Source organism: Scylla paramamosain, chromosome 13 (genome assembly GCF_035594125.1).
Source record: "Scylla paramamosain isolate STU-SP2022 chromosome 13, ASM3559412v1, whole genome shotgun sequence".
Lineage (NCBI taxonomy): Eukaryota > Metazoa > Arthropoda > Malacostraca > Decapoda > Portunidae > Scylla > Scylla paramamosain.
The window spans coordinates 26,197,226-26,223,086 of record NC_087163.1 but is presented as its reverse complement, the minus strand read 5'-3'; the positions used below and the strand labels follow the sequence as shown (position 1 = coordinate 26,223,086).

At 42.0% G+C, this 25,861-nt stretch overlaps 2 protein-coding genes across 8 annotated transcripts; one reads left to right on the top strand and one right to left on the bottom strand.

Annotated features, from left to right (window-relative positions):
* The first annotated feature begins 102 nt into the window (after positions 1 to 102).
* On the top strand, positions 103 to 21,699 carry LOC135106590 (zinc finger protein 236-like). Of its 4 annotated transcripts, none has more exons than XM_064015844.1 (30): positions 103 to 420; positions 2,617 to 2,757; positions 3,194 to 3,378; positions 3,914 to 4,014; positions 4,483 to 4,633; positions 4,994 to 5,125; positions 5,359 to 5,514; positions 5,841 to 6,005; positions 6,621 to 6,767; positions 7,381 to 7,530; positions 7,650 to 7,773; positions 7,913 to 8,061; positions 8,213 to 8,293; positions 8,510 to 8,599; positions 8,771 to 8,906; positions 9,251 to 9,398; positions 9,504 to 9,642; positions 10,217 to 10,356; positions 10,853 to 11,034; positions 11,163 to 11,343; positions 11,724 to 11,859; positions 11,973 to 12,290; positions 12,526 to 13,234; positions 13,461 to 13,663; positions 14,376 to 14,563; positions 14,839 to 14,914; positions 15,362 to 15,474; positions 15,628 to 15,739; positions 16,092 to 16,304; positions 16,624 to 21,699. In XM_064015844.1, the coding sequence occupies exons 2-30, from the start codon at positions 2,625 to 2,627 to the stop codon at positions 18,241 to 18,243; spliced, it is 6,378 nt and encodes a 2,125-aa protein (XP_063871914.1). In that variant the 5' UTR covers positions 103 to 420; positions 2,617 to 2,624; the 3' UTR covers positions 18,244 to 21,699. The 4 variants fall into 4 exon arrangements, with proteins under 4 accessions (XP_063871914.1, XP_063871913.1, XP_063871912.1 ...); XM_064015843.1 differs by having other exon boundaries at positions 104 to 420; positions 8,513 to 8,599; positions 14,839 to 14,968; XM_064015842.1 differs by having other exon boundaries at positions 105 to 420; positions 13,464 to 13,663; positions 14,839 to 14,968.
* LOC135106593 (U6 snRNA-associated Sm-like protein LSm1) lies at positions 10,666 to 25,802 on the bottom strand. 4 transcript variants are annotated; one of them, XM_064015850.1, is made up of 4 exons: positions 25,644 to 25,802; positions 24,095 to 24,279; positions 23,108 to 23,286; positions 10,666 to 12,331 (listed from the first exon to the last, which is right to left on the bottom strand). In XM_064015850.1, the coding sequence occupies exons 1-3, from the start codon at positions 25,687 to 25,689 to the stop codon at positions 23,113 to 23,115; spliced, it is 405 nt and encodes a 134-aa protein (XP_063871920.1). In that variant the 5' UTR covers positions 25,690 to 25,802; the 3' UTR covers positions 10,666 to 12,331; positions 23,108 to 23,112. The 4 variants fall into 4 exon arrangements, with proteins under 4 accessions (XP_063871920.1, XP_063871919.1, XP_063871918.1 ...); XM_064015849.1 differs by lacking the exon at positions 10,666 to 12,331 and adding an exon at positions 13,397 to 13,650; XM_064015848.1 differs by lacking the exon at positions 10,666 to 12,331 and having other exon boundaries at positions 22,651 to 23,286.
* Between the last annotated feature and the right edge of the window lie 59 nt (positions 25,803 to 25,861).

The window sequence follows — 25,861 nt, the reverse complement described above, 5'->3', positions numbered from 1 at the left end:
GTCCTCTCTGTGTGCGGTGCGGATGCAGGATATTTCATTTATAAGAACTTCGGATGCGGATGCAGATGCTAAAAAACTATGTTGATGTTCTCAGGATGCGGATGCAGACGCTGACATCCGATACATATCTATTCTAGTGATAGATTAACAAGATTTCCACTTCATTAATAGGAGAAACACTCTTGAGAACCCAGCACATCATCTCTGTGGCCTTTGAAAATAGTCTTGGTGAGAGCAAAGCGTTTCAGAATGGCAGCTATCAATTCAAAGGCGGCGCGCTGGGAGAGGGAGAGAGCAAGTCATGACGTCAGGGAGAAGGGAACGCAGAACCGCCATTGCTCCAGCCACTCGCCTCAAACAAAGGAAAGATTTTGTTTTCTCGGTGATAAAAGCCAGCGGTTCTGCGATTTCTAACTTAAGGTGAGTTGAGCAAGGGCACAGGTGTGGCTCTCTCCTGAAGGTGCGGCTTGAGAGAGAAAGTGAGAGGGAGTGAGTGAGTGGGGAGAGGCACTAGATAACGGCGGAGTGATACCTGAGGGTGGCGGAGGAGGAGGAGGAGGCACAGGTGTGGTGTCCTCGGTGGCGCTGGCATTACCTGTGTCCTCGGAGCTGCCACAGTGCCCTGGGAGATGGCACGGTGCCCTCCTATTAAAGGGACACAGGGCCTTATAATAAGACCCTGGCCGCCTCCTTCCTGACCCTTGCCACTCGGCAGTCTCACCTGTGGCGGATGACATTACCTGTGCCCTCTGAGGTGCCACAGTGCCCTGGGAGATGGCTCGGTGCCCTCTTAATAAAGACACACAGAGCCTTATATGACCCTGGACACCGCCCTTCTCCTATTGCAGACTCACTATTATTAATATTGTTAATGTTATTGTTAGTATTTTTTTTCTGACATTTGTATTCTATTTTCATTTTTTTTCTTTACTTATGAATTCAAACAATGCAAACTTTTCATACACTCTAATGATTTGGAAGAGGAAAGCAACCCACTCAAATTATATTGGTTTAGGTATTTTAAACTCCAAGTATGAATCTCTTAACATTGATATTTGCAATTCCCATGACTTCATCCTTTACATCACAATAATTCCAACAAACTTGAAGATATGAACAACATTCTTGGGCTCTTACCATTCTCTAATTCTTCTGCTTATGCTGCCATTGCCTTCTCAGTTGGCCTCCTCCGATCACAATTCCATATCTATATCTTGTCCTAACGCTCCAATCCCTCCTCAGGGTCCCCCAAAGTGGAGGTGCCTCAGGAGATATTATTTTGATTTTCCTCTTCCTCAGAGATTTGTCTCTGTGTGCTGAGGGCATAACAGGTGATAGTGTCTGGCATGGAGGTGTACATTCCTCACTCTCTCTCTCTCATCCAAAACATTCCATATCTTGGTTTAATGCAGTCTGTTTTCCTATACATGATCAATAGGTGGCCCCACAAAAGGTACTTGAGCCTTCCATGCACTTTATATTTCTGTCTGTAATCATGCCAGGTTATCTAACTAACCAAAAACTCCATCCATAGAAAATGTCAATATCTTTCAAAATCTAATTCCTCTTGTGACTTATGGCTCCAAGCCAAAAACATCTCCAATAACTTTGTTTCTTTCCATTCTTTATTTCAACCTGATGGCATAACTGATAATTCATCTATTACCAAAGGTGAACTCTTTGCTCAGACTTTTGCTAAGGATTTTGCTTGGATGATTCAGGGCTTGTTCCTCCTCCTCAACTCTCCAACTACTTTATGCTACCCATTAAGATCTTTCACAGTGATGTTTTCCATGCCTTCACTGGCCTTAATCCTTGGAAGGTTTATGGACCTGATGGGATCCCTCCCATTGTTCTCTGAAACTGCCTCTGTGCTTACACCTTACCTAGTTAAACTTTTCCAACTCTGTCCATCAACATCTATCTTTTCCTTCTTGCTGGAAGTTTCCCTACATTCTGCCTGTTCCTAGAAAGGGTGACTGTTCTAATCCCTCAAACTACCATCTTATTGCTTTAATTTCCTGCCTCAAGTTTTTTTTTTATCTATTCTCAACATCTATCTCTTCACGACCTTAAATCTAATTGCTGGTGTGAGTTCCTTTGTGACTACTCTACTCTACTGATCTAGCTTTCCTTATTGAATCTTGGTCATCCTATTTTGGGGATTTTGGTGAAATTTTTCCTGTCGCCTTAGACATATCAAAAGCTTTTCATAGAGTCTGGCACAAAGCTTTGATACCCAAACTACCATCCTACAGCTTCTATCCTTCTCACTGTAACTTCATCTCAAGTTTTCTTTCTGGCTGTTCTATAGCTGCTGTGGTAGACAGTCACTGTTCTTCTCCATGGTGTTCCTCAGAGTTCTGCCCTGTTATCCACTCTTTCTATTATTCATCAGTGATTTTCTTAACCAAACTTATTGTCCTATCCACCCCAATGCTGATGATACCATCCTGGTTTTTCCATGTCTTTTCATAGACATCCATCCCTTCAGGAATTATCTCCTCCTATCTTTTCTTATAGCTACATGAAGTCTTTGAGCCTGATTGTAAATAGTGTTCTACAAACATGCAATAGCAATGCCATTTGAGTGTAGACTGACATTCTCTTTTGCAGGGACGGTGATGGAGGTTGGGGGAGTGGGCGGGGGGGAGCTGGGATCAAGCACAGTGGTTGTGAGCAGTGATGGAGAGCTGCAGTATGAGCTCAACCAACAGACAAACTCCTTCCTGGCCAACACTCACATAGTACAGCAAGGTGAGGTGATCATACCATTGAAAGTAATATGAATATTCTTCTTTTTGTGTAATGAATAATAGATAATAAAAAATGCAATAATAAAAAAAGAAATGTCTGCTCAGTTTGCAAACCCTTTATATAAAATCTGCCTCATAGTCCACTGGTGTTAGGTCATGCACGGATCACTGCCATAAGAAGACTCGTCTCATCAGTCATGCACTGAATTATATCAATCTGTTAGTCCCTTTATTAGAATATTTGTATAATCAGCAATACACAGAGAAGACATATCAGTCAATTCCTGCCATTGATATTATCTTCTACACACAAACTATTGCATGCAGAACATTTAAGAATCATCAACTGTGCATTGAGTAATCAATCATTCCTCCCAATGCACATGACATCCTCTTCCCCAAGCCTCCACAACTCTCACAACTGTGGTCATTCTCAGATGGCACCAACACAATGCTCAGTCTGCCCATCCAGCTCGTCCAGCTCCATGACCCCGGGGGCGAAGGAGGGGGAGTGCGGGGGCCAGGGGGCATTTCAGGGTCCCAGGCTTTCAGTGGTCACATCGTCATCAAGAATGACCCTGATGGAACTCGCACACTGCTGCTTGACCCCTCGGAAGTTGGGGTAGGTGATGGTGGTTTTTTTATTTATGTTTTCATTTTTCATCATTGGCTTCAGAAAAGCAAACCTGAAATTAGTACTACATTCAAATCCCAGCTATCATAATTTCCATATTTTAGTTTTTATTTATTTATTTGCTTTTTTTTTGGTCCTTTTAAATTTGAACTCTATCTTAGTTTTGTTGCTTTTATCTTTCATTTTAACATTACTAGTATTTTTATGTAAATTTATATTTTGGCACCATATGACCTTAGTTGTTGTAGCACCATGCAAGAGATATTTTAATCACTTCACTTCATTGGCTTCTGTGCTTATAATGCCGTGTTCTTGTAATGGTGTGGGTGTGCTTGTTGGGCACACTTAATTCCTACCTGACAAGTACTGACCTACTACTACTGTCTCCTAACTCAAATCTGTTCTTACTATTCAGTCCATGCTACTTTTGTGTTCATCTTGGGCTGCAAAGAACAAAGAAAAAGGAAGAAAAACCTGCTTTATTGCACTACATATTTAAGTCCAATGTGAGTCTCCCTTTCAGCTGTCAGTGGGTGGTGAGGATGGGGGAGAGAACCGCCTCATACCACTGAATGACTTCTCTGAGGTGGGCACCGGCTCCTCCCTCTCAGACCTGCATGAGCGGTGAGTGAGAGACTTGACACTGCAACCTCTCTCTTCACTCTGTAGTGGTTTTATTTGTTACCAAGATTTTTGCTTTCAGGGTGTGTGTGTGTGTGTGTGTGTGTGTGTGTATGTCCTGAGGTGCAATATAGGATGTGTTAAGGGTGTACAATGAATTGAAACCCAGTCATTGTGATAGTGGTTTGGTTGCATTGAATGTCAAGTGAATGTATTCATTAATGCATATGCACTTTTATTTTTATTTGTAGTTTTTGATATTGTCTTTCATGTGTATAAAAGGTCAGGACATGTTTAGAAATTAATTATTGCAAAAATCATTTCAAATAAATTTTGGATGACCCTTTTGACTTCTCTTTTGGGGACTGGCACCTCAGTGGGCCTTTTTTCTACTTTTTGTTGCTTTTGGTCTGTGTGTCTTACATAAAAAAAAATAATAGTGTCTTGGAATCACTGGTTGGCTGCTTGCAGGAGTGGGTTCCTTCAACTGGATGAGGGGATGGTGACCATGAATCAGGACATGGGCCAGGGCGGCATCATCCTGGCCAGTGATGGGGACTACCTCACTCAGAAGGACAACACCATACCTCAGTTTGCAGCGCTCAATATTGTGGATGGCCAGGTGTGTTCTTCAGCAACCTCCTTTGTTAGTGACTCCCTGATTCTTGGTGATTCTATTCTAAGTAGACAAGATTTGGTGCTATGCGTTAACTTGGAGGATCATATTCTGAAACGCTTCTGCATCACACCTCCATTATTTTCAAAAGCCTCTAGTTGAAGCCACATGGGTTTTCAAAAGTATTCTTATGGTTCTCTTGAGAGATTAAGATTTTTACATTATCAAAAAGAAGAAATGGTCTTAAGAACCCATCAAATCATGTATGTGGTGTTTGAAAATAGTTGTGGTGAGAGAGCAAAGCGTTTCTGAATTCTGGCCATAGACAGATATCATTTGAGGTTAATTCAGTAAGTCTTCCCCCAGATGGTGTTGACAGCCACAGAGGCCGGCATTGATGATACAGTGACCCTGGAGGGAGCCAGCCTTATGAACTCAACCCTCAGCTCACAAGACTCCATCCTGCCGGCTCAGATTCCCATTTCTGTCAAGAGAGAAGTAAGTCACACCAGGATTAAGGTCTTCACTCCTGTAGCTAATTTCTCACCTAGACTTTTCCTTATGTAAACCCCAGTGTGGAATAGCCAGATATAGATATAGATAGATGGATAGAAAATTTAGTAAGTGTGTATCAATGTCATGTAGTCTGTAAACAGTGGCATTTGGTCTAAGCAGTGCCATGTGGTTTTGTGTGACTGCAGCTGCTGTCACTATGTCTCTTGTTATTGCAGCCAGACGTGGACCCTCCCGTGGGCAAAGGGCCATACACCTGCCGGTTCTGTGGCCTCACAGTGGAGAAGTGGGTGCAGCTCAAGAAGCACCTCAAAAAGCACTTGGAGGACAAGCCGTACCGCTGCTACGAGTGTGATGCATCTTTCAACGTTCAAGTGAGGGTGCCGGAGTATCTAGGAATCTGATGATATGTCTGTAGGGTTTTTCTCAAGGCATGGTAGATGTAGAAGAAATAATTGCTTTTATTAGCTGGACTTCTCTCAAAGTATGATAGGTAAAAAAGTTCTTTAAAAGTAGGAAAAAGCATTAAAATACATTTATTGCATTCATTCCACATAGGATGTAGTTTTTGGACACCTTACAGGCTTTACAAAGTTTTCTATCTGAATACTTTTCCAGACACTTTTCCACATTTATAACCTCAAATTTCTCTTGAGAGTTAAATGGGTGTTCACAATAATGACTCCTTGCATCCCTACAGAAAAACCTGCGTCTCCACAAGGCCTTGCACGCAACAGACTCCCTGGTGTGTCCTGAGTGTGAGAAGACGTTCCGCAGGATGGCGTCCTTCAAGGCTCACCTGGCATTGCATGAGGAGGACGAGTCAGTGACTTGTGAAATCTGCCAGGAGGAGTTTGTATCCCTGGTAAGTAGTGGTGGTGGTGGTGGTGGTGAATGCATACATACATATACCAAGGCTGTCTTCCCCAAAAAGAAGGGATAGCCTAGACAAGGCACACAATTTTCATGTTCTCACTTGTTCACACCACTCTCTTAGTCCCTTGTCCCCTGATGGAGAAGAGAAAGGACTCTTGCCCTCACTGTACGGTGGAGAATGACTATGTGAAATGTGTGAATGGACATGAATTCTACTTGTACAGATGAGCTATTTTTTCCTCTTAGCTCCAATTTTGTGATTTTTCAGTTCAAATTGATCTTTATGATACAGGAAATAAGCAACTGATGAGTTGAGGATGTGCTCTTTTCATTTAGCTTGTGTTAAAGAATGTTTGCTGTTAATGTTGGTGTAGCAAGGCAATGAGACACTGCTCAGTGCCAAGATTTACAAGAGCACTCTCCCTTGACACAGATGCTTCATAGTGATTTGGCAATGTAAGTTAAGAATTCCCTTTCCTTTACATGCCCTCAATATAAGTAAGTTAAGAATTCCCTTTCCTTTACATGCCCTCAATATAAGTAAGTTAAGAATTCCCCTTTCTGTACAGGCCTGTAGTGTAAGTTAAGAATTACCCTTCTACAGGCCCAATTGGAGCCCCACTACGAGTGCCACAGCATGACCATTGGGCAGCTGGAGGAACGCAAGAAGCCAAACTTGGTGTGTCAAGAATGCCGAGGAGAGTTCACCTCCCACGAAATGTTGACTCATCACATGAAAGTTCACAGGAAGGTGAGGCTGAAGCTATTGTGTTCTCATCTGCCCCATGTGAAGGAGTCAGTTTGAATGTGTGTGGTTTTCCTTGCTGTCTCAGTCCTCTTAACTTGTAGCACTTCACTTTTCACTGATTGATCCCATTTCCTTTTATGTATTTGCATTTTTAGTGATTTTTAATGTTTTTACCATACTACAATTTTGTTTGAATATCATTATTTTAACATAACATCTTAGTTTATTTAAACACTTTGCAGGCGTGCCATATGACTGCAATGTTGCAGTGCCTTGACATAAACCAATCAATCAGTCAGTCCTTGCTGTTTCTTTTCTCTTGTTACTACCAGCAGTATTTTTCTCCTGACTTGTGTATTCCATCTCTCTTAAATTTCAGTTCCTCATCTTGGCTACTGTTTGGTTTTCTTTAGCACTTTGTAAGCTAGTTTTTCTACTGTTGTTACCAGACAGTGTTGTGACATCTATTCCTCCACTTGCCCCATCATCTTAGTGGGTGACTGGCTCACCCCCTCCTGTCTCTCCAACATTGTGACTCTGATAACCTTTTGAAATGTATTATGCACCCTCATAAGTGATATTGTTATAATCTTTTACACTATATTTCTGCTCTCAGACAAAGAAGATAGTATCCTCAAAACCCAAGAGGAAGGTGCCTGACCGCTCCAGGTTTGTCAACAAATGTCTTCAATGCGACAAGAAATTCATCAAGCCATCACAGCTCAAGAGGCACATGATGATACACACTGGAGAGCGACCCTTCAAGGTAGCACCTCATCACCCTCCCTTCTCTCATCATGTCTCTTCCTGTGTTGATACTGTGAGGATGTGTGACAGGTGATTAATGTGTTCCTCTTTATCCAAGTCATCCTCTGTGTGTTGCAGTGCACATATGAGGGGTGTGACCGAGCCTTCAATCAAAAGTACACAATGCTCATCCATCTAGACATCCACACAGGCCGCAAGGATTACAAATGCGAGTTCTGCAATAAGGAATTTGTCCAGAAGAGTGAGTATCTGATGTGTAACCTTTGTTGTGTCCATTCTGTAGCTCGTGTGCTAAAGTAGATGTGTGTGTTTGTAGTCGTGGGAAAGTTAAGGGTGAGTAATCTCACCAAAACCTCACTGTTCTGTTTCTCTTCACACAGGCAACCTGCGATGCCACATCAAACGTGTGCATCCAGTGAACAAGGGTGGCCAGCAGCTGTTTGAGTGTGAGGAGTGTTCCTGTGTGTTCAAGCGTGCTGGCAGCCTCAACGCGCACATCGCTCGTGCCCACACAAATGAAGCCATCATTGTATGTTTGTGGACTATCCTGTGTTTGACATGTGCTGTGTGGTGATGCCAAATAATGTCCCTCTTTTCAGGGACTGGAAATATTTGATCAGAGGGAGAATTGGATTGAAAATTGTGTTTATTGTTCACAGGTCTGTCGTTCTACTTTACAGGGACTGGACACTGCCTCAGCTGATGTGCGAGATGTGTTTAAAGAGATACAAGATCTGGAAAAGGCTGCCCAGAGCAATCAGGTGAATGAACAGTGGTGGTTGTATCTCCTTTCTGGCAGATTTTTGCCTTATGTTGACATCCATCATCCACAGACAAAAAAGGATATTGAAGTGTTTTAGCTTCATCACATATTGCCTAGTTTGAAATATGAACTCAGTCTTTGATTTGATATGACAGTGGAGAATATAAATGTAGACTTGTTACTTTCACTGGTCTGAACCTTTGCTGTGTTGCAGAAGGACCTCCTGCCGATGAGAGTGAGTCAGCCTCTCAAGAAGCCAGACCTAGAGTCTGGCAGCCAGCAGGACAGACAGGGACATGTCAAGGTGTGGCTCCTCTCCTTCCAGTACACTGCTGCTCTCTTTATATAATGATGTTACTTATTTACATACAAATCATGAATTGACTTGCATAAAAAAGGGAAATATTCAGTAAGTTTTCGTATCCATTCAGAGTGAAGGTCTATTTGTAGTGAAGTGTTCCTGCAATTTCCCCAGGGAGTAGAGACAGGCAGCAGTGAGGCCAGTAGTTCAGCCCTTCAGGTGAATGCCAGTGAAGGAGACATCCTGCAGCAAGCCTTAAAGAACATTGGCCTCTCTCAGTCCAAGGAGCAGATGAATGTTCTGAAAGATGGTAAAGTCTTAACCAACCATGGCTTATAGTGTATACTCCATGCTTGATGTGGGTGTTTCTTGTGTCATGTTCCTTACTTCAGGCCTCATGTCAGCCTGCTGGTCAGACAGAGATGATGTGTTGGGTGCATTAACTTATTAACTTATTGCAGTGAACTGAATTCCTATTTTGTGATTTTTTTCTCTATTGCCACTTCTTATTTTGTGAATGGAAAAATGTATATTCATGTATATTATTCATGTATTTGTGTCTTGTACATCATCAGTACTGTAAGAAACATATATTGTGTTTGGCAGCAGCATCAAAGTTGTAATTGTTAGCTACCATTACTTGATGTTTGGTAGGCATGAAGATGAAGGTCGAGGCGGAGGACGGCTTGCAGACTGCTGAAAACTGTTGGCCGTTGGAGGAGCCGAAGCCTCCCCATGTGGAGGAGTACAGAAGAGTGCGAGTCATGACGCTTGTGGATCGAAACCAGGAGAGTGGCGTGAAGTGAGTCTTTGATGCTGCCATCCTTATTGGGTATTGTCATCATAGTTATCAGTAGCAGTAAGTTAACATTTTCATTGAGTAACTGCATCTTTTTTGTACTTCCAGGAGGTTCCCTGTTTTAGTAAAGATTGTGAGGGACGTGAAGTGGCACATATGCACATTCAAAGGTTGCACGAAGGAGTTTAAGAAACCATCTGACCTTGTGCGTCATATGAGAGTCCATACAAATGACAAGCCATTCAAGGTAAGGTGCAGTGCTTTGCTTCATGAATTATCCAGCAGTAATTACCTTCCTATCTCCCCTCAAAGTTATAGTAATGGGAGGCAGTTGTGAGAACCAGCCTTTATCTGTCATAATTTCTCTTAAGCTTCCAAATTGCCTATATATATTTTTTCATCCTAACTTAAGTGATGTGACTTGGCTGAAAGCTTCCTCCCCCCCCATAAAATAAATTGTCTTTATTGGACCTTTTGTATATATATTGTATTTGTCGATGTGTAAGATGCACATTTTAAGGAAATATTAAAGTTCATCCTGCTTGTATGCTGATAATGAAATGGATGCATCTTACATAACAAATAATAATCATAATAGCATAAGAAAACGAGGGAAGCAGCAAGAAGACATCAGGTCCACACATGGCAATCCCTGTATAAAACAAACTTACCTGTCTCCACCTATCATCCTCGTCCATAAATCTGACTAATCTTTTAAAGCTCCTTAATGACTTGGCACCAACAACCTGATCACCAACTTATTCCGTTTATTGTGTATGAGAACCAGATCATGATACCGAGTTTCACCTGCCCTCCCACAGTGCAACAAGTGCTTCCGTAACTTTGCGGTGAAATCCACACTAGTGGCTCACACGAAGGTCCACCAGGCAGTGAAGGAACACACCTGCAAACACTGCAACAAGAAGTTCACCACCAGCACTTCACTCAGGGTGCACTCCAGGTATGCAAAAACTATCTAATTTCAATTTTTAATTTTAAGATCTTGAACTATGCATCTTATTTTAACAGGCTCTAATATAATTTTTAGGAGTTTCAGTGGTGTTTTTGAGGGTTTTTAATGATACTATTTATTGTCAGTTTTACTGAAAGTCTATGGTAAAGTAACCAGTCACAGCTACTCATTACTATTCCTGGCTTTGATTAAATCATCTTAGGAATGAATGGAGGGGAAACTCCTTGAAGAAATAGCTTTATTAGTTTTCTTTCTGCTTCTTTGGTGATTTCAGCATCTTGGTGGAGAAATGGCAAGTTTTTAAATATTTTAAATATTTTTATTTCAGATTGTATGACATTGCATGACAATGGCAAGTGAGTGTTGATGAACCTTGTATAGGAACACTCGGTTGTCTTCCTTACATCTAGTATCACTTGTATTATACCTTAACATTTTTCTTCTTTGTTCCATTAAGCTACACAGTGTCCATTCCTCCTGGCAGGCTACACACGGGCCAGAAGCCGTACCCCTGCTCCCAGTGCCACAAAGTCTTCCGCACCATCTCTCACCGCAACGCTCACATGATGTCTCATGCCCACTCCCCGCTGCGTCAGGCACACAGCAAGAAGTACATGGCACTGCCCAACATCCCTCTCCAGGAACCCATCCTCATTACAACAGCTGGTGATTGAAATGTGTCTTTGTTCTGGAGACTCAGACTGTAAAATGTATTTATCAAAATATTCACAGTATTGAAAAGTTTATATCAGTTTATGACAAGCAGTACTGATTGAGTCATGTCTCTGGCACAGGTCCGGTGAAGCAACCATCCCGCCACAGTCAGATCTACCCTAATGAGACAGGAGAGTTTCCTCCGGACCGCCCCCACAAGTGCCACTACTGCCCAGCTGCCTTCAAGAAGTCATCTCACCTCAAACAGCACGAGCGGGCACACACGGGGGAGCGGCCCTATAAGTGTAACAGCTGCAGCAAGTAATGGCCGGCCCCTTCAGCCATCTTTTCTTACTCCAACTTTGCAGATTCATCAGCTGGAGTCTATGATAACATTAATGAACTTAGGACAACATTCATTCTTTACAAATTCTGTTTAATCAGATTGCTGATTCTCTCAGCTCCCCTCATTAGAGGTTGCCACAGTAGCTCATCTATTATTTGATTCTCTCAGTACCTATGTGATACATTCAGGTGCACTTAGATAACCTCTTCCTGACATTCCAAAACTACTCTCTATTGGGTTACCAACTCCTATCCTTTATCATGCAGATAATTAATTGCCTTCCTTGTCTGTGTATTTTCCATTCTGTAGATGACTTATGTAGCCTGAGATCCTAATTTTAAAAACTTCCCCACAGACAGTTTCTCTCACTGAGTGTGCTCAAGTCTCACCACAAGACACACACAGGCCAGCGCACCCACAAATGTGAACAATGCAGCCGCTTGTTTGCCACCAGTGGGAGTCTGAGGAGACACAAGACAATCCACTCCTCGGTGAGAGTTTTGTGCCAGACTCGACATAACAATCATTATGGTCTAAGTGGATTTGTGATTTTTCTTTTGCATGTAAGTTTACTTCAGTAGCTCATTTGTTATTTCTCTCACAGGAACGCCCATATATGTGTCCATACTGCCAGAAAACCTTCAAAACCAACACTAATTGCAAGAAGCACATGAAAACTCACCGGCATGAGCTAGCCATGGAGGCAGTGAGGGCTGCTGGCTCAAACCTGCAAGGTGACAACCAACAGGCACTGCTCACCACCAGCCTGTACGGCCAGCAGTCCACTGCCACACTGTCCGAGGCTGATGTCTCAGAGCTGACAGGCATGGCAGGGGTCTTCCAGGAGGGGGATTTCCCTCTGTCTGGGGAGCTGCAGCAGCAAACTCAACACCAACAGCAGGAGGAACAAGCCACAGCTCAGGTACAGGTCACCACGAGTCTACCATGGATCTTTTTAAGGCACTGGTTTGGGAAAACAGAAAAAAGTATTGAAACAGTGAGAGTTGGAATGTCAAAGACTCATCAATGTGATAATTAGTTGGAAAGAGTATTTTAGATTGAGCAGATATGTATGAGTATATTTTTGTGTGGAACTAGTTGCATGGAATTTCTTTCATTTGTTGTAGAGAGTTGTACATGTTTGTTGTTGTTTGCAGGTTCTTCCAGCAGCCTTTGGCCAAGGTGTTGGCGAGGAAGAACTCACCTTGGCTGACCTACAGACTGGTGTAGAAAACTCCTTGGCTTCAGGAGAAACTGTCATCATTGGCTCCCAGCCACCCACCATCACCACTCATCTGAACAGCTCCTCGGTACTCCTTCCCCATTCCTCAGGAGGACAGGGATCCTCTGGCTCCTCAATCCTCCTTCCACATTCCTCTGCTTCCTCCATTCTTCAGGAGAGCAGTACCACATCCATCCTGCAGAGCACCAGTGGCTCCTCCATCCTCCTGTCCAGCCCTTCTGTCCAAGTGACCCAAGCCTCCGTCCCAAGCCATTTCACCCAGACCAGTGCAGGAACCACTATTCTCACTATCCCTCAGTCCTCAGGGGGCAGCATCCTCACCGTCCATCAGCCCTCTGTCATCCAGGGACCCACCAGGGAGGAGACTGCCAATGTTACCTCAGTGATACAGTCCCAGCCTAGCATCGTTAACCAGTCAGCTGCCTCTCACTATTCTGCCTCACGTCAAACCATATTAGATCACAGCCAGGATTTCAATTCCCTGGGAGATCCTGGAGGGCTTGAAATGGTCAACCTGCCTCCCTCTATGATCAATACTACCTCCCAGGTGCTGCCAGCCAACTTGCAGCTTGGGGAAAACAGTGAGGCTGTCATCACTAACACCACAGAGCAAGCAAATTCAGGTGAGGCACATTGCATAGGTTTTTCACTTTGACTTAGATTACTTTGTGCATTTGTATATCTGTTTTTACATGTGGGAAAGGACACACTGTGCAACGAAATATGCCATGAGAGAGTCCAGATTTCAAAATACTAAAAGGACCACAATGAGAAAAAAACGTAACAAGTAATGATGATTTATGCAGAATGAATTTGTATTTGTAAATCATTTGATGCACATTGCTGCAGCAGGAGAGAGTCTTGGTGGCTCCTCTGGCGACGTGCTGACAGCCAGCCTGGTGGAGAGGGATGAGGGGACCAGTGTTGTGTCCTCTCACACGACTGGCACTGCTGCCGGAGCTGATGGTGCCGCTGCCACCACCACCACCACACTGCTGGAGTCCAATTTTGACCACCAGGGCTTCTCAGACGGCTTCACCTTCCATGTAACAGTGAGACTCATTAGCCATTGTTTCTGTTAATTGCTGACTTGGAGTATCTCTTGTTGTGCACATTATATGAAGCAATTAAGAGGAAAATTATAATTGATTAAGCTGACAGTTTGTCGAGTCAAATATTTAAAATTAATGTCTTCTCATGAAATCTGTTGTGAAAGGAATGTGGATTTAATATATTTCTATTGGAACAAAATGGAAGCACACTAAAGTTAATAGTACAGTAAAATCCCTCTCATCCGGCATTCGAGTATCTGGCAGCTTCAAGTATCCGGCACATTTTTCCCCGAGCCTTAAAATCAATAAAAAATCAATGTGTACTCATAAAATCGATTAAAATTCCCACGCGAGGCATACTTTGTCCCCTTGCCACCAGAGCACACTGCTTCTGCCCACGGCCCACTGCACTGTGTTTACTCAGTGACTCGGTCCCGTGTGTGCACTGTTTATCGCCTGACACCTTCATCATGCCTAAAGTTATAGAAAAGAGGAAGCGTGTTGTGCTTACACTTAAACAGCTGATTAAGATCAGCTGATCTTTGTTATGGTAAGATGTGTGAGTGTAGGGTGGTGATTGTGGACATAATTTCACTTCTATTCAAGTATCCGGCATGTCGGCAGTCCTGTTGATACCGGATAAGAGGGATTTTACTGTATCTTAAATTTTTACAAAGATTTGAAACCTACTGATAGGTGATGTTTTTCCCAGCCCACCCTGGACTTGTCTAACCTAGGACAGGGAAGTGAGATTCCCTCCTCACAACTTGTGCAGCTGTTGAGTTCCCAGGAGTCCATAGGTGAGGTATCTGACATTGCCCCAGCTGGAGACTCGCCCAACTCTGCCTCCTCAAGGAAAGAGCCTCAGGAGTCCATGGTATCCGTCACCAAGATGTATGAGTGAGTATTGCATATGTTGTGATGCACCATCTAATATTTGTCCACACCAAGCTCCACACCACACAAGTATCAAAGCATTTAGGAAACTAAGTGCTGGGGTATTATCAACGTATTTACCAGTAAAACAACTGGAAGGTGATTGAGTGAAGCTGTCAGTAATGCAACAAGGGAATCATTTAAACAGCATTATGGTAGGGCTGAGCCACTCATAACAAAACGACAACCTCCATAGTAAACTTTGCTTCTCTCATAATTATCCTTTGACTTTCTTCAAGGTGTGGCGACTGCAAGAAAATGTTCCTCAAGCTGTCTCACCTCCGCTCCCACCGGCGGATACACACCACTGACAAGGTATATCGCTGTGCCACCTGCAGCAAAGAGTTCCAGACTTCCCAGTCCTTTAAGGTGATTACACTCAGACTTCCTCAGAAATTGACAGACAAATACGATGACTTAGAATCGTCATGCAGCGGATGTGACACAGATTAAACTTGTGCTGGGTGTTTCTGGCTTTCTAGGACAGAATACACCAGTGACCCATATTCAGAAACACTTTGCTTTCTTTATGACTATTTTCAAAGTCCACAGAGATGGTTAACTGGGTTTTCAATAATGTTTCTCCAGTTAATAATGTAGAAATCTTGTTAATCTGTCACTAGAGCCATAAGAACATCTTTAAAAACTTGTCACTTCAAGTACAGCCTTTTAAGAGTTGTGGAGGTGAGGGCAAAAGTGTTTCAAAATATGGTCCAATGTTGTGCACACTATTTGTTCCCATACTGAGCCTTGTGTCAACAGGAGCACCAGCAGCAACACCTCCAATCTCCAGAAAGCCACCAGTGCAGCATCTGTCTAGAGAAATTCCAAACATCTGCTCAACTTCTCAAGCACATCCAAGGGGAACATTCCAGGTATTGCAATTTTTTTTTTTTTTTCAGGTATATTATATGAGGAGCATTTTCAATATTTGTAGGGATCACAGGCGTAATGAGTTTTTCTAATATTTCTAGGGATGATGGGCATTCTTCAGCATTCTGCAGTTCATTAACTTGTTTGTTTTCCAGCATGTGGCAGTGTCCTGTGTGCGAAAAGATGTTTACAAGTCCAGATGCATTCCAGAGGCACATAAGAATTCACAGCATCGACTTGCTCAATGAAACCTTCAGTAAATGCAAGGTAGATGATACACACATGTCTGGCAGTGTAAGGACTGCCAAACTCAGTGCCGACTGTATACTCTCTCCCACACTTCAACACAGCCCAGATCCTCAGTCATTCATCATAGCACCCCCTCCCCTTCTCTCTCTCTCTCTCTCTCTCTCTCTCTCTCTCTCTCTCTCTCTCTCTCTCTCTCTCTCTCTCTCTCTCTCTCTCTCTCTCTCTCTCTCTCTCACACACACACACACATACACCATAGCCAACAGTCCACAGTCTGTTTACAAACCACAGCCTCTCACCAAAAATTCTATTGGGAAACAGTCACACCTGTCACAGCAAATAATGATTTAATATTGTCTTCCCCACACAGCAAGAAGATATTAGTGCTGATAGTAAGGAGAAGGTTGTCCTCACCGCTGAAGAGATGGATACCATCCTACAGCAGACAACTGAAGCCAACCTGAGCCTGGAGGAGGGTCAGGGTAAGCAAGAGGGGAAAAGTGCTGATGCCAAGCAGCAGCGCTCAGTCCAAGAGGACAAGAACCTTCACGTCTTGTATGGGAAGGACAATGCATCAGAAGAGGTGAGTCTCATAAAGGTTCATGGAAATATAAGGCAGAAGACAAAACTACTATTTTCTTGTCCATTAAGTTTGTTGGAGGACTTTCTCCTTTTGTACACTTGTGCAGTTGTAGTACTGTGTGTGTGTGTGTGTGTGTGTGTGTGTGTGTGTGTGTGTGTGTGTGTGTGTCTGTCTGTCTGTCTGTCAGAGCAGCATAAAGACTAGTGCACCATCAAAAGCTAGCTACAAGATGCAGGTCAAGCTTTTTGAGATGAAGAAAGCAGCAGATCATATCCAGGACCATCTAGTACCTCCAGTAATCTGTGCTTCAATTTTTCAGGCTGACACACAGAAGCACGCTCACTCCTGCAAGACATGCAGCAAGAGTTTTAAGAAACCTTCAGACTTAGTACGACACATCAGAATCCACACAGGAGAAAGACCCTTCTCCTGTTCTCAGTGTAATAAGGCCTTTGCTGTTAAATCCACTTTAGATGTGCACATGAAAACACACACTAAGAAGAAGGATTTCATGTGTCACATCTGCAACACAATGTTTGCCACCAAAGGCAGCTTGAGCATACACATGCGACTACACACAGGTGACAAACCTTTCAAGTGTAATCACTGTGGGATGAAGTTCAGAACATCCGGTCACCGCAAGGCTCACATAATTAAGCACTTCAAAACCACTCCTTCTGTGGCTGCTAAGGTACCCAACAAACTGCCCACTATAAATGAAGATGACTTGAATACAGATGCTCAGGCTGAACAGGCTGTTATGGAAATTGCTAATGAGGAAAACCTCAATCCTGTGATAATGATGGCAGATGGCACTGTCTCTTTACATATACATGGACTTAATCTAGGCAGCATTGACCCTTCATCTCTGCTGAACATCCAGCCGATGACGCTGGATGAGAGCCTGTTGAGTCAGCTCCAGGCGTCAGGGGTTGCAATGATGGGCACTGGGGAGGGGACCGGGGACGAAGATGCTGAGGATTCTATTTCTGTCAACCCCAATGTGGTCATGACTCAGCCTCAGAATGTTCGCACTCCTAACAACGAAGGTTTTGATGAATCTGACTTTGAAATTTGCATGGTTGATGACAATGGGAGGTTGGTAACTGAACCTGCAGTCAGCATACTGGAACAGAATCAGCTGGATCAAGATGCAGCAACTTCATATGTCCCCCATGAACTTACTCTCTCTGATATTGCTGTGCCTGGCCAGAACAACACTGTACAATGTACCTTGTGCTCAAAGTACTTCTCAAAGGTGTCGGACTGGCAGGAACATCTGATGTCTCACAATATTTTCATCAAAGTGGGACAGGATGGTGATAATCTGGACAAGGACATACCAGAGTCTGTGATCATTCCTGAAACCATACTGGAAGAAGCTCCAGTTTCCTCTTCCGCACTGCACTCCATACAGGCCGATAAGAACACCTCAGGTCTGGGCATTGAGGAAATCATGACTCCCAAGATGGAAGTGGAGAATAGTAGTAACTTAGAAATCATTACTTCTAAAATGGAAGTGGAGTCTGATAATGGCAATCTGAAGTGCAGCGTTCCAAACTGTGCCAAGATTTTCCGGTACGAGTCGAGTCTCAGCCAGCACATGATCATGCACCTGAAGCAGTACAGCTGCATTCGCTGTGGTGTGGTGTTTGGCTCCTCAACCAGCCTTCAGAAGCACATCAAATCTCACCAGAATGAGGCAAAGGGACTGCAGTGTGTGTTCTGTCCTGAACACTTCAGTGCCAGGGCAGCATTGTACCCACACATTATTGAAGAGCATCTCCAGCTGGCTCTTGAGAATCCCCTTACCATTGAAAAGGTGGGACTCAAGATCAATCTCACCTCAGAAACACAGCGGGATGGCTCCATGGGGAGCTCCCAGGGCACCGGGGAGGAGCTTGATCCACTGGAACTTTTCCCAACTGTGAATAATTGATCACACTTGGAGTGACTCCATTGCTTGTCAGAAATTACTTTCCATGTGTAGTGGAGGTGTTCTGTCTCCTTGCCATTACATCAGCTCATCTGTAAACATTCCCCATTCACTCAGCTTTACAGTGTCACAACAACACAAGCTTTCTTCACTGATCTCATACAAGCTTATCACTTGCCCATCAGTTCCCTCTAATGCACCCATTTACATGCACATTTTTGTTGTACATATTTTTGTCAAGTTTACCAAATATGGAAAGTGTCTCCACTGTGGTATACAGAAATTTGTTCAACATGAGAGTTACATTCCAAAAACCCACACCTTTCAGTGAAGCTTCTTACATAACATTGCTACCATAATTCTAAAACAATGCATATTATTCCATTACTATATTCATACAAGTATTCTCCATTCACTGTGGTACTACAGAATCCCATCTTCAAAATCTTCCCATTGTCATCAACCATGCACCATTAACAAGGATAATGCAAAAAAAATATATGTAAACTAATGCCAATAGTTTGCATATAAGCAAGGGTTTGTTAGTTTATGATTAACAAAACCTTCAGTAATTGAAAGAATAGAAAAGTGGGATAAGATCCTTGTCCCTGTAAAGAATATGCAAATTTTTTCTCACATTTCACCATTTCCACCATTCTTTTATGAGAATGCAATGAACTGCCACTAAGGTAGTGAGGAAATCAACTTATAATCATAAATGGAAGCAAATTATCATATTTAACAAGTTCCTTCTTACCAGCAAAATATGAGATGTGCAAACCCAACAGCTGTTACTTACATTCTGCAACACTGGCTCACATAACCTGTCTCAATGATAAAGAAGATTTCTTCCTTTACCTTACTGATACACTAGTATTTTACAGACAACTGTTGATCTTGAGATGTAATGTCTGTGCATCTCAGCCTTTGAGTCTGCCTGCCCAGATTCAACAGGCAGCCCACAGCCTATGTAGTTGTTCAGCATTCCTCAGAGGAATGCTCAGTGCAGCAGCCTGGATGTGCCAGGATAAAGTCTTTCAGGCTCAGTGGTCAAGGAAACTTAAAACTGGGTCTTTACTTCAGAAGCATCATTAGGTTTGGCATCAATCTACATCACAACACACTTCAACTGATCTACCACAGGTTTCATTTCTCCAAAATACTGAACAAGTTGTGCCAGTGTGTGTGATGAAATTTGTCTCAACCAAGCCATTTTTTCTAAAGTATATTTCCCCATGCAGTGGTCTTGTAATGTGCAATCCTCACATTCTGTTAAATTACAAAAGCTATACCATTATTTCATGCAATGTTGTAACTATACATTGATGTGACATTTATAAGGGAAAATCAAGGATGTGAGGCCCAAGCAGTGAAGTGTTACTGGAATGTGCTTGGGCTTTGAACAAGATGATTGATGGAAGTAATGAACATAAAAATATGAGTAAAAGATTTGGATTTTGTTGCACAGTGCAAAACCATTATCTCAATCCATTGGTATAATAGGAACATATTTATATATTCGTTTTGTTGGATTATGGTTAATTTTTGATGTCATGTTTACACTTCAATTTCTACATCACTTGTTAGAGCACATCACACACCACTGGAGGCCTCTGCCCTGCCCATGCATGGCCTCTGTGTATGGTTAGCATAAAGTTGTCTCTGCCTTTCCCATCATACACAGTTTCAACCAAACAAAACACTCTCTCATGTTGGTGAACACATTAACAGTTAGCACCCCAAAATTTTGCCTTCAAAACTCAACCCAAACACATATTTGAGGTATTTGAATGCCTCTAATACTGAGACCTCATCTTGGAGGCAATAAGTGGTGTGTGGTGTGCCATGACAGTGACAGTGGAACACACCTCTGTGCTCGAGGCTTGACAGTAACCATGACACTCTACTCATTGTATTGCATTATCATCAACCAAAAATCTCATATACTAGTAACTTTAGTGTGCTTCCTAAGCATCTAAATTATATATCCTTTCACTCATTCATTGTACTATAGCCATCTTCATCTTCATATATTTCTTGTACCTATAACCATTGCCTTTGTCACTGTATATACTAAACATATATAATATATTCTTTACCTCAGTGTACTACTAAACCTTTATCATTCTACTGGGCAAGACCCCAAGAAGCTTTACATAATATTACTGGTATGTATGATGTGAACTGCAGAGTTTCCATTACCTTGCTGAATGACCTGCCTTTGCATCATCATTAGTTAGCACTGTCACCTCACCTGACAAAGTGAAGTACAAATATTTGCTGGCATGCTCAAGTACAACCTACTACACTGTAAATGCCAAAACAATATTCTTAGCTTGACCTTCAAGTACAAGTACGCCCATAGGGAAGAAGGAAAGTTAAGCTTATGCAGTTGGAAAGGAATGTGATAGTATTAGTAGGAATGATATTAAATATTCAGGCTAGTGATGATTGATTATTGAAAGCATACATTTATGTATATGCCTGTTTTTTGGTATTAAGATTGAAATTGTATCATATTTATAAATATTTATATTGTAACTAATGGAAAGTTATACTCTTTATATACAATTCAGCTGCAAGTGCTGCAAGCTCAGGAGCTATTTATATGAAAGTGGTCTTTTTATTTATTTTTTAGGAATTCATTTTTCTATTGATATGTATGACTTTTTTTTTTTTTGTGGGTGAGAGTGGACTCGCATGGAAAGCTGATACAGTCAAGATGGATGGATGAACACTGAAGGAATGTTAGATACTAGAGTGATGTGTGTGCAACGTGAATGCATGGCAAGGACTGAATGGAGATGGTTGTGAATGCATGGATGGTGACACCCTCAGCAGCCTCAACAAGAAGTCTGGTCAGGTGTAAGAAATGGAATGGGCCATCACGGTGCTGCAGGGTTAGGCAAGTGTCAGTGCTGGGCTCTGGTGCTGAGAGCTGGTACACTGTGTAACAGAAACTCAGTGTGGAAAGTACAGATTGGTCTGTTTCATGTTGAGGCCCTGAGGTGGAGATGAAGGAGTGAAAGTAGGTATGGATATGAATGTATCCATAGAGGCACCTTGTCTTGGTTATTTTCCTTCACAGGGATGTTAACTTGGTATATAAATATACATGGATTATTTTATTAATGTCAAATTGTTCCCCAGTTAAAATGAGCTTTGCTAATCTCAAAGGCAAGAACATTATTTAGGATGAATGCAGACAGCCTCCAGTGACAGCATGGAGTGTCCTACACAAGTGAAATCTGTAACTTATGTAATTCATATATGATATTTTGCTGCATGTTCTGTACAAAATGTTATGAGTTACCTACTTAATGTCTATATGTACATCTAGTCAGTCAATACTTTATATTATGTATGATTTGATTTTTTTTTATGATCACAAAATATGTAATTTACTTCAAAGACATAAATACTCCTGTATAAATATGAAAACACTGATTCTTAAAAAGAGCAATAATGTGTCTTTTTCCTTCACTCTTCACTGAACTAGGGAAGTGACCTCATGGGAAGCACAGCAGATGGTATTCACATAACTACTATGACCAACACTCAACAGCAGCTGAATGGCACTCATCCTATGTGTTTGAGTATGTGCGTTTACCTAGTTTACCTAGTTGAAGTGTGTGGGAGAGGGAACAATGTCCATGCTGTCCCGTCTCTATATCTCTCATTATCTAATTTGACCCACAAGTCGTGTATATCTCTTCTCTAGTGTGTGTGTGTGTCTGTGTACACAAAGATACCATAAGTATCTATTCCAACAATTTAATAGTATTGACAACTGATAGCAAGAGAAAATATAGTAACTGACAAAGTGGTGTGGCAGCAAGAGAAAATAAAGTAACTGACACAAAGTGGTATGGCAGAAGATAAGTATTAAAAACTTATTATCTAAACCTCACTATAACAGGTTTGGATAAATATCATGTTAATTTGTCTCCTATCTTCATCAGACTCAGTCCTAAGATCATGGGTATTCCTTGCTCAAAATTCCCCTATGCCACTCCAAGTCAACCACTACACTTTTGTACCACATTCTTCAACAAAACCTTAATCAAGAAGTTATTTACATTAATCCTTCCCAGTCATAAATGTTTGCTGACCCAGAAAAGTTGAAGCTGCCTCATGTGGTAAGTATGCATGGATGTGACCAATTGTTAGTTTGCAATAGAAAGGTTCAAAATTTGTTAATAGCACCTCATGCCAGACTGCTTAAGTTCCCCAGAGCTACACCACTACATCGGTGCATCAGGCTCAGATAAAGCACCACACTGTCCCACTGTGAGAAGACAAATACAAGTAGATATATGGAACTACATGTATTTGTATTAGAAGTGTTATGAACATCAACAGAGAATAACAAAGTAGAAGCAATTGTGGAAAAAAAGGAAATTACTTTGAATGTAAGCATAAATATAATTTATTTCAGTAATTTTATGAAAACTAAAAATTAGCATCATCATACAACTGTAACTTTACAGTGTATATATACATGTTAATACAAAAACTAATAATACTATAACCACATTATTAGAAATACAAATTTGTATTAAAAGTATTAATGGGATAAACTATTTAATTGTCACCAAGTTAGTCACTACAACAACCCCCAACCCAGGAAGGCATCACTCCCACTCACAACAATTGATGCTGTGTGAAAAAACCACAGAAAGGAAACATTACCTCCCCTAGTAAAGGTCTGGGCCAATCTCACAATCTCACTCCCCTAGTACATGTCCAATCCAGTTCCTCAGTCTCACCTCCTCTATTACAAGTCTGGACCAGTCTCACCATCCCTATTACATGTCTGGGCCAGCCTTACCACCCCTACATGTCTGGGCCAACCTCACAGTCTCACCTCCCCTAGTACATGTCGTCTGGTCCAATCTCGGCTGTGTACTGCAGTCCTCGCTCCTTCATGAACCGTGCCCGCAGTTGCTCCTGCTCCTGCCGCCGCTCCTGCTCCACTCGCTGTGCCTCCAAGATTTCTTCTATGCTCACATTTTCTAATCTATCATTCTCCTCTTTTGTCTCGTCCTGAAATCAGAATGTCATGGCTTATGATCACCACTCACAACAGTTTGCATTGTACAGGGGCAGCTTTTGGTAAGACTCATAACAGCAGCTTCTAACATTTGCAAATGAACCATAAAGCTTTGTTTCTGGGACATACAAGGTGGTGGTCAAATTTTAATCTTCCCTGAGCACAGTTGCCTCAAAAAGTAATGCTGCCACACCCAGTTAGTGTCATGTCTATGGATGAATGGGATATGAACATATGCACTAATGAATTGGTTTATTTTAAGAGTTCTATCAAGACCAAGAAGAAAAGGGGATATGATCAGGGCTGGATTTGTAAGGGAGTCAAGGAAGTAACTGTTTTGAGCCCCACTTTCAGAAGTCTTCCCCATCCGCCCACTCGAACTTCCTTCATAAAAAATGTAATAATTATACTTTCAAAATTAGTTTTATTATTGAGGAAATAAGGATAATGCATGTCAAGGCATCAGAAACTAGGAAGGACCTAACAAATTAATTTAATTTATTTTTTTATTCTTAAGAAACAAATTTGATTTCTATGTTGAAGCAAGTTGAGGAGCCCTGAGCCAGAAGTGTCCTGGATCCCCAAGGTCTAGCCCCACCCTAGGTATGATAAACTGAGGGAGCACTGATTGACTTTTTTACATGACACATTTTGCACATCACAGTATCACTCAGCTGTACAGAGTCTTCACTCAAACACACCACCCTATTTATAATTTTACACAAAACATTTTCCACAACACACCACCACTCCTTTGGGCAACCATCCACCCTGCCCAGTACACACAAGGCCAGGACTCACAATCTCTCCGAGCAGCACCACGTTCTCCCCACGGATGACAAAGACGCCACGCTCTATGTCGCCGTACCGATTCCCGACGTGGATCCTTTCAATGGTGCGGTGCAGAACCAGGTTGGCAAACTGGTCAACACTGCGCAGGTACCCAATGAGAGTCCTTCCATCTCGCAGGTACACCATCAACTTCTCTATGACAAGAACACAGCCATGAGCCACAGACTGAGGTGGTACAGGTACACAAGGAAAAGGGAGAGAGAGCTAGGCAGTATTCAGAGAAGCTTTGGAGGAGGAAGGACTGAAGAAGAATGTGGGGACAGTGTGTACGGAATTGTTGATATAGAAACAGATCTATGAGCCACAGATTAAGGTGGTACAAGCACATTAAGAGAAGGGAGGGAGAGCTAGGCAGCATCTAGAGAAGCACTGGAGTTGGGGAAGACAGAAGATGACCAGAGATCAGTGTGTGTGAGGGATTCTCTGGAACAAAACACATTCATGTACCACAGACTGGGCTGATACAAGGACATGACAAGGGAGGAGGGTCATGCAGTGCTCAAGAGAGCAATGGAGTTGGAAAGACTGAAGAAGACCTGTATACAGTATGTGGAGGATTCTGTAAAACAAAAATATATCCATGGGCCACAGAATGAGGTGGTAAAAAAAAAAAAAAAAAAAAACACATAATAGAGATCTTTCATAACTACTCAATATATTTTTTTTTCTTAGCAAAATTGAGATCTTTAATAACTCATCACATTTTTCTTTTAAGAGCAAAAATGAAATTTCTCATAACTAGAATCCCCAAACTTTTTTTGAAGAATTAAATAGAGATCTAGACTAGGGTCCAAAATTTCTATCTTATTACCTTTATTATTATTATTATTTATTTATATTTTTTTCTTATTCTTAAGATTGTCACAATGTATTCCCTCTGACTGGTTACTTTCACAACAAGTCACATGAGGTGGCAAGGAAGGGCCAGGCTTCAAGTCCCTGGGTTGATATGGAACAGTAATGAGCACTGACTACCTAACTACCCTTCATCTTAACCACCAAACAACAATGACCAATTAACTCCATATAATTATCTCTCTCTCTCTCTCTCTCTCTCTCTCTCTCTCTCTGGTTAGGTATACCACAGTGATGACCTGAAACAACCTAACTAGACTTAACTACCCTTTACCTTAACTACCACACAATAGCACCCAATTAACTCCATAAAATTATCTCTCTCTCTCTCTCTCTCTCTCTCATGGCCTGACAACCTAAATAACTTTCGCCTTAACTACCAAACAATACCCATTCAATAAGTCTGTAATTACCGCAACAATACATGTTTCTCTCTCTCTGCCTGTGGCTTACCTAGGGTCAGTACAGCACAGCATGGACTTTAAACTATCCTCAACTAGATCCTTAAACTACCCATAACTAAACCCTAACAACCTTAACTACAGAACACTGACCAATTAACTAGTTCACGTAATCATCTCAACATAACATAACATGGGTCCTCTCTCTCTCCCAAACACGTCACAGTTACCTTAATACTCACTGTCAAGTTCATCAAAGAGTTGCGCTGCTCCCGGAATATTTGACATGTTGCCGGCCGAGACTGAAAGACATACACCCCTTCCGTTCGAGGTCTAGATGTCACTGTGTGTGTTTGTGTGTGTGTGTGTGTATGTGGGGGGAGGGGTTGAGGCGGTTCGTCTTTCTAACGGCACTTTGTTGTCTTTCAACTTGGACCATTATGAAATACCAACTCGGACC

Coding starts and splice junctions, on each gene's coding strand:
- LOC135106593 (XM_064015850.1), bottom strand. CDS start 25,689: ATGTCAAATATTCCGGGAGCAGCGCAACTCTTTGATGAACTTGACA. Junction 24,280..25,643: donor ACTCTTTGATGAACTTGACA/GTGAGTATTAAG, acceptor TTCTTGTCATAG/AGAAGTTGATGGTGTACCTG. Junction 23,287..24,094: donor TGGTGCTGCTCGGAGAGATT/GTGAGTCCTGGC, acceptor TTCTGATTTCAG/GACGAGACAAAAGAGGAGAA.
- LOC135106590 (XM_064015841.1), top strand. CDS start 2,625: ATGGAGGTTGGGGGAGTGGGCGGGGGGGAGCTGGGATCAAGCACAGTG. Junction 8,062..8,212: donor ACACAAATGAAGCCATCATT/GTATGTTTGTGG, acceptor TCTACTTTACAG/GGACTGGACACTGCCTCAGC. Junction 9,399..9,503: donor AACCAGGAGAGTGGCGTGAA/GTGAGTCTTTGA, acceptor TTGTACTTCCAG/GAGGTTCCCTGTTTTAGTAA.